Source organism: Nelumbo lutea, chromosome 3 (genome assembly GCF_056320005.1).
Source record: "Nelumbo lutea isolate HS-2025 chromosome 3, American lotus-T2T, whole genome shotgun sequence".
Lineage (NCBI taxonomy): Eukaryota > Viridiplantae > Streptophyta > Magnoliopsida > Proteales > Nelumbonaceae > Nelumbo > Nelumbo lutea.
In genome coordinates this window covers 33,500,149-33,508,550 of record NC_142686.1, presented here as the reverse complement: position 1 = coordinate 33,508,550, position 8,402 = coordinate 33,500,149, and the positions used below count along the sequence as shown (strand labels likewise).

The 8,402-nt window shown below is 39.5% G+C and overlaps 1 protein-coding gene across 1 annotated transcript; it reads right to left on the bottom strand.

Annotated features, from left to right (window-relative positions):
- Positions 1-6,099: 6,099 nt before the first annotated feature.
- On the bottom strand, positions 6,100-8,102 carry LOC148864117 (GEM-like protein 4). The gene is made up of 4 exons (XM_088975265.1): positions 7,563-8,102; positions 7,356-7,436; positions 6,843-7,117; positions 6,100-6,550 (listed from the first exon to the last, which is right to left on the bottom strand). Exons 1-4 carry the CDS (start codon positions 7,723-7,725, stop codon positions 6,377-6,379), a joined length of 693 nt encoding a protein of 230 aa, XP_088831391.1. The 5' UTR covers positions 7,726-8,102; the 3' UTR covers positions 6,100-6,376.
- Between the last annotated feature and the right edge of the window lie 300 nt (positions 8,103-8,402).

Here is an 8,402-nt window from a genome sequence, read left to right as displayed (position 1 = left end):
GCAGTTCGGTATACCACAGGAAATCTTCCTGCTCGATCGCCGTACCCGACAAATTTGTGGATAGCAAACATGTCCCTCGTCAGATAGTGTCGCACCTGTCACCCTCACAAAGGTGTCCCGCGCCTGACAGGCACGTACACTGCAACGACGGCCCCACACGTGCCACCTCAGCCTTGCTTGTAACGGCTGCGACAGGCTAACAATGGCAGTTATACCTGCGTTGTCAGAAGTCAGAGGGCCTGAAGCAATGGAATTCGGTTATAAGGGGATCATTCTCAAGGAACAAGGTATCTTCGAATCACTTGCGCTGCCTTCACTCTTAGCCTTCCATTTCCCTTCTCTTCTTGCACACAGTACTGACTTAATCATCGAAGTGTTCCCGCCGAGAACCCCCCTGGGAGTTCTTCCTCTTTTCTTTCGTCTCAGGTACCTCTCAGGAGCCATGCGAGTGCCAGCTAGGAGTGACTGGATCGCGCAACATCAATTTTAAAACAAGTTTGGTTCCAAGGCCAATTAAGGCTAGTTCCACCAAGGTCAACCAGGGTTGGTTTTTTATGTCAGTTCATGTAAGGTAAACCCCCTATACGATGGAACTAGCTTGGATTGGGTTAGTTCCATGAACTTGGAACCAAACCTTACCTACTAACAAATTAGGTGGGGTTGGTCTGAGGTCCGTTCTGGGTAAAACCTACCCATTTACTCACTCAAGTTGTGTCTAGAGCTGTCCATGGGTTGGGTAGCCCAATGGGCTAGACTCGTTGACTGGTTGGGCTTGTTATTTATTGTTCTTGGACAAAATGTTAAACCCATAGGCTTGAGCTTGGGCTCTAAGCACCAAGCCCGGCTATTTTTCAAACCAAGCTTAGGCTTTCTCAAATAAGTCCAACCTAAGCCCAACAAATATATATTACAAGGTTTTTAAAACCGAACCGAACAATGAACCATTCAAGGGTTCGGTTCCAGGATCGAGCGGTCTGACCATTTGAACCGAACAGACAACCAATTTTGACAAAAAATAAAAAATAAAAAAATGGCTAAAAACTATTGGATGGTTCGAACTTTCAATCGCCCGGGTCAACGGTTTGTTGACCAAATCAACGGTTTTTTTCCAAAAGATGGCCTTAGGGTAAAATGGAACCAGTCAAACAATCGATTCCCAATTTTTCTAGTCCAACCGTCCGATCTAGTATAGTTTTGAAAACATTGGTGTAATATATAATATTAATTAGTTTATTAAATTACACCATAGGTAGGACTTTTTATGCCCGAACCAAGTTTTGGAAGCTTGGGCTCGGGCCTTGACATTTTTATTAATAAAGAGACAATTCCCAACCTGACCTAGCTTGTAAACAAGTCTAGTGATGATTGGTTTTCTAGTGGTTTTCCTTTTCCGTTTTATTCTTTTTTTTTTTTTTGAAAGATAAGGTAATTGCAATAAATAAAAGGGCGCTAGTCCTTGTAGTTTAATGGATTTATGATTCACAACTGATTTACTTAGTAAAACATGGGCAGCAACTCTTTTTGATCAATTTTATTCTCTATTTCAAGAAGGAAGACATATTGTTGCAAACTAATAGCCTAGGATGCATTGTTTCTCTCTTCTTCTTCACTATGTTAAAACTAAACCTTGTATGGTAGATATGAAATTCAACCATTAATTCATTTTAAAAGCTCAATATGAAGTACTAGGGGTAATTTTGGAATAAAATACCATAGGCCCAAGCCCTTGAACATTTTCCATTCAGTATAGGTGGTCAACTTATTACTTTCAGACAAAAATACAAAAGATTCTTGATAGAAGGTCAATTAAGGAAAGCATTACCCAAAAGTAAAAGGGTGCAAAAGCCCCCAAAAAAAAGGACAACACAAACCAAGATTCAAAGTATCAACACGTTTCGGCCCGTATCGGCCAATACATATTGTTCTGAGACCCCACCGATACGCCCCTATAGTGGGTGTATTGGGGGTCTGACCGGTTTAGGGGATGGAGGAGACCTAAACCAGCCCCCTGAAGTGGTTATAGAAAAAAAATAAAAAAATAAAAAACTAAAAAAATAGTATCGATTCGCCCGATACACCCATACCGTCGTATCAGGCGTATCGATATTTTGAACCTTAACACAAAAACTAGGCGGGCCAGCAGATAACATACCCATGAAATCAAGATCAAGCACCCTCTGACTCGAAAGGACCAACACCTAGCAAACAGTCCACTACAAAGCCCAACTGATGGAAAGGGAAATCGATCATATAGATGGCCGAACCATGCAGGGTGGCCTGGGCAAAATTTCAAAAAATTATTTTCTCTCTTTCGGGAATCGTATTCCCAATTTTAGAAAAACTGCATTTTTTAAGGATCGTTCTTGATCCAAACCGGACCAAATCTAAAACCAAAAGAAAGTGAGAGCAACACCTGATACAGAATCCAGATGTGTAGCTCCCAAAGTAGGTGTTTACGCCTAAAGAGGGTACCAAAACCCGCTTCCATTGAAAATGGTGCAACTTGAGATGAAACAGGTTCAGCAATGCAGTCCTTCAGCAAGAACTGCAATCCAACAACTTGAATCGAGCAAGGGAGGTGAGAATGAAATTAGATCTGATTTTTCTTGCAAAAATCAAAATCATGTCTGATCACTATCAGTTCAAGAATGGATGTTGAATTAGGGTTAGGGCGGCAAGATCAGAAGGAGAGGGGGAAAAAAGAGCAATGTGTAAAAACTTAGAGCAGTTCGCCCTCCTCCTTTTATATAGATCTTAAAGAGCTTATCTCTTAATCTAATTAAGAGATAACTAATCCAAATCTTTCTTTGGATTTGGACTCTTTAAGTGGATAAGACTTATCCTCTTATCCTTATTTATTGATCCAAACCCATATCAATACCCAAATTCGCCCATATTGATTAATCCAATTGATCTTTGGGCTTTAGGCCCATTAATCAGGTGGCTCACATCCCTTTATTAATTGTTGACTAACTTGGCTCTCTTTGTATGGTGTGGGACCCTAACATTGACCTCACAAAAGCCATATGGATTCGGCCTAACTTCTGTGACAAAGTCTAGCCGAATTCATTGCTAAACACAGTAAACCCTTGAGCCCATTAGTATGGGCTCTTAATGGGCCCTACATTTATACTAAATGGTCCTTGAGTCTAGTCATCTTATGAAGGCCCAAGGACTATGGTCTTAAGTGAGATTAGTCCATCAGGTATAATAGCCTTAAATGGTCTTACACTTGATCTCTCAGCACTTAATGATCAAACACTGCCCAATAAGAGAAGACCTCACCCTCGACTGCAAGGTATAGTGTTGCACTCTCTGCTCGGATGAATCACGAGAATTAAAATCTTTTGCAAACCTTTTTCATAAAACATAATATAGCAAAACAAATCACAAACATGGTTGAAACCGACTGCCGGTAGTTTTGGTTTCCATCAGAGAGAGTGCAGTCCCTAATCATTCACTTTATCCAACAAAGGGGCTGATCCTATCACTATGATCACCCACCCGAGTGAATTCTTAGACTGCCCCAACATACCCAGGTTTTGACCCTTGAATGATCTCACTAATTGGCATAGCAAAGATATCGTAATCCAACACCCAGTGCAGTATCATAATCGAGTATAGGGGTTAGGTGTAACTTTCCAGTTTTACTCACCAGTCTCCAAGGTCCAGGGAATAACTAGAAAATGGTCTGGGTTCAGTGTTGCAAGCAAACACACAATACATGTGCTTCGAGTCTAACCCTGGCAACTAAAACAAGCTAACGCAACCAACTTGGCAACACATTAGTGTCAAACAGGATAAACCTCCCCCAAAAAAAGGACAACATAAACATTGGACGGGCCAGCAGATAACATACCCACTAAATCAAGATCAAGCACCCTTTGACCCGAAAGGACCAACACCTCGAAAGCCCACTACAAAGACCAACACCCATAAAGCAAGAAAAATAAAAGATACCAAAGGCAATCCAAAAAAGCCCCAAAACAACACCCAAAACTAAGGCCCAGGCCCAAGAAAAATAGAACACACAACAGCTAGGGATAGGGGTGAGCATGGGTCAGCTCAGTTCAGTTCCATGCAGAACCTGGAACCTACCCTATTGGTGTTGGTTCCAGTTTTTTGGAACTAGAACCTACCCTGTGAAGGTAGGTTCTAGCCTTGGTGGTTCTAGGGTTGGTTCCAAGGTCTACTCGTGGAACGTGTTCTTTGTTTACTCTCCTCCTTGAAAAAAAAAATATGTTCTTTGAAAACTTGATTTTTAATAAATATGATGTATATTGTTTAAAACTTATATTATCTTTATTGATTAAATTGAGTAAGTTAATATGTGGACTATCATTATATGGGTCAAAACTTATAATTTACATTTAAATGTTGTAAATACTACCTTTTATATTACTTATTATACATATTCAAATATTGGCATGAAAACAAATGATCAAATCACTTAAAGTAACTCAGTGGTCAAATGAGACAATGACCTTTGTAACCATGAGTGCTTGGGTTCAAATCTTCACATCACCAAAAGTATTTTTGGATTTATTTCAAGGCAAGTTCGGTTCCAAGGCAGGTTCCACCAAGGCCAGTTCATCGGGTCAGTTTGGGTAAGGTAAACCCCTAGACCCTGGAACTGGCCTGGGCGGGGGCCAGTTCCAAGAATTTGGGACCAAACCCAAACTTGTAATAGATTGGGTAGGGTAGATTCAAGGCCAGTTCAAGATCAGTTCCATTCGATTCCAGGTGGATCCTACCCATTTGCTCACCCCTAGCTAGAGATAGCAAATGGGATAGATTCCAAGAGGGTTTTGTAAATTCTAGGCCCTCCTTGCCTTTCCAAACCTCCCAATCCATACCCTCGAAAAACATACATGTAGTAGGTTGGATTTTTTAGAATCCAAACCCTCCCTACAATTAAGGCTCTATCAGTTCTACCTTAACTGCAAGTCCAACCCAAGGAAAACTGATTATATAACCTAAAGGAGGGCAAAAGCAAAGAGAAAAAATATCATGTCTTTTTTGGGTAAATTGCTAAAATCTTCCCTGAAGTTTTGGACCATTTCTAAAACCTCCACTGAAGTTTGGTAATTGTAATTGTTAGAATCGACAGTACAAGAGTAGTTAAGTCTTTTTGTCTATCTGATTAAGATTGAATAGTCTGTTTTGTCTGAGTTTAAGTTGTCTGTCCCATACTTAATAAGGAACAATATTGTCTTTTGTAATCCAACACATACAACATAAATACAAAGTGGGTCGACTAGGTGAGGTGACTTTTCTTCTCCCCTTTCTCTCTTTCTTCTTCTTCTTCTTCTTTCATATTTAAGACCTAGAACTGAACTAGGGTTAGTCGATCTATTCACAGTAATCACCTCCCTGAACTTTTTGACACTATTGCAAGTAAACCCCTTAGAATCCTCTATAAAGAGGCACAAAAATGTCCAAAATACCCATATAGTTACTTTGACCAAAATGTTCATTTTTCAAATTTTCTCTTCATATCAATCGCTACCCCCAAGTTCTTCCAATTTATTGTCAAAAATTGATTTATTTTCCAATTTTCCCTTCATATCAATGATAAAAGGTAAAACTGCAACTTTAAACTCTATTTATTGCTGTTGTTGTTGTTGTCCATAAAGTTTGTGTTGTTTTCACCGTTATCGTAGAAACAGCCTTAATAGTAACTGCATGGGTATTTTGGACATTCATGTGTCTCTTATTAAAGGATTTTAACAAAAGGGGTCTACTTGCAACTATGTTAGAAAGTTCAGGGAAGGTGATTGCAATAACCAACTTAAAGGGAGGTTTCAGAAATTTACCTTTTTTTGGTAAAAGTTGCAATCTTGGGTTGACTGTCCAACAATCTTCTCTAGTCTGGTTGGGCCTATTAAGTTTTTTGGTTGAACCGGTCCAAGTTAGAAGGCCCAGAATTGTGAGCCCAGTATGCCAAAGATTATTCCCATTACATTGCAAATACACAGGCTCTAGATAGAATGGAATGCCTTCCCTCCTCCCCCACCATCCCCCCCCCCCCCAGAAAAAAAAAAAAAGAAAAAAGAAGAAGAAAGAAGAAAGAGATGGAGTGGAATGCCGAAGCCAAACTGAAGTCGTTGAAATTGGGCTTTGTTGAGCTAAGTTGAGAATGAACAAATTCTTACACTGCGAGAGCTGATGACATATCCAAAACAAGTATCACTCTTGGCAAATTATACATACATGTATGGACACAACTAGAAAAAAGAAATGGACAGACATTACATTAATTATGGAAAATTTTATACAAAAATGTGTTCCCATATAAAGGCATATAATGAAGCCAAGGGAAAATTTGCTTTCCCTTATAAGTAAAACCACTTCAGAGAGAGAGCTAGTAACTCGACTAAGATTGAGAGATGGCCAGCTGAAGATACTTGAATGATTTCTGATAGTTTAGAAATCCCATAAACCAGAAATCAAAATTGTCCACTGTAACTATTTCTATGTACTTCTGTGTTGGCCTGTTCACATTCTCACTTTGGTTGGCTCTCTTTATCTTCCTCAGTGGAATCGAGACCTGCAGAGGAGAATTCATTAGGTCAGTGACAGGTGAAGGCTTCCAAGAGAATGTTTTAAATAATTAATTCAGAATTAATGTAACCCACAACAAATATATGACCATCTGATTCTTGTTCACCATCCAAGTTGGGATTTGCAATTCAATGGCTCTGATAGCAGATATTTATTGGCCCAACTATTTTTTGTCTCCAAATTGAGTAATATTTTGTCTATCCTACTTGTGATATTGTCTACAATGAATCAACCAATAGAGTACTTAACAAAATTTTTGTGGGTCTTGTCTGAATTACCTTGTAAGGTGCTCTGACCAATTCTCCAGTTGGAGAAGAGAATGCGAGGGATCTCTCACTGCAGAAGGCAACCTTTTCAGTGGAGATAAAGAGGAGCCCTGCAATAGGACCAGCTGTTGTTGACAAATAGCACTGTGAGGCTCTCAACAGTTTCTCTCCTTCTCTTACTCTGAAAATCTGTTTGAATACCCTTTCCACCCCACCTCCTTGAAGAATTCTGGCTCCCAAGCTTAACTTCCCTTTCACAGTTTCGGTTACCTTGGACCCCAACCTCACTGTAACACCAACAAAAGAAAATCAATAAAAACATTGAATTTCTTCTCACAAACTAACATATAACAAAAGAAAAGGTTTAGAAACCAGAATTAGCTTTGGCTACAGATCGTTTCCACCACTACTGAAAATTAGTTTCAAGAGAACTTCTTGATTTGAATTCAGTAAAAAGAATAAGAAAACATGATAATTTGAACTCCAAAGCTTGGAACTTAAAACATGTTCAGTGAAGACAATTACCATGCTCGCGGACTCCGTGCGCAAAACTGTCGGCTTTCTTGCCAAATTTGTTCATCCATTCGATCAGTGAATCTACTCTTTCTGCAATTCCCAAGTCAAATGATTAGTAAAACTTTCAATAGATTATCTGCATATTTGATATTCGCATGCAGTAGTGGACACAGTAAAGAGATCTGCAGGGAGACCCATTTGAAGAAGAGGAATTACTTTGTTTGGATCTATGAGACCCATCTGAAGGAGAGGAAAGAAGGTAGGGGCTAACTGTTTCAGGTCCAGAACAAAGCTTCTTTGCCCCTGCTGATCCAATAAGCGCATATGTAATCGAGCTGACTGGAATTCCAATGACATGATCAGGAACCGGGTTCTTCATTGTTAGACAAGTAGTATTACAACCTGCTCTCTATCCCAACTCAATCTGACAATCTCCTTCACTCTCTTGGCCTGAGACTAGTGCTCTGAGATGTCTTCCAGTGCAAGAATTGTGGAAGAGGAGTGGCTTTTAATGGTGGAGGAAAGGGTAGAATTTGTTATTGTATTTAAAGGAATAGACAGAGTTGGAGGTGAATCAGAAAATTCTGATGCAGAGTCATCTATGGCTCATCAAAAGGAATAAAGTCAAAAGACATCAACTCATAAAAAAGGGATACAGATTTCAGTGGGTCTCATGGCTTTTCAAAGAGCTTGGAGGAGGCAATGCAAGGCATCCCTTTTCTGAATTCTTCTCTAAGTAAAAGGGGAAAAGTAGATAAGGTTAGTTCATTTCATTCGTTGTTACTTTTATAGATTATATCTATCTATGCTAATAGAAAGAGAATACTTAGGTAGAAAGTCACAACACTGTGATTAGTTAGAATTATTTTTATTAGTTTTGGTGTGGGGAAAGCTTTCAGTAAACTTTGGCAGCTTTGTAACAATATCATATTTGTTTAGAAGATAGTAGAAAGGGAGGGGCTGGCCAATGATAGTATAGGTTAGGTGGTTGGCTCCAATGAAGTGTAGGTTCAAACCCATGGAAAGCTAACTTTCCACGTAGTGTAGGTCAATGGG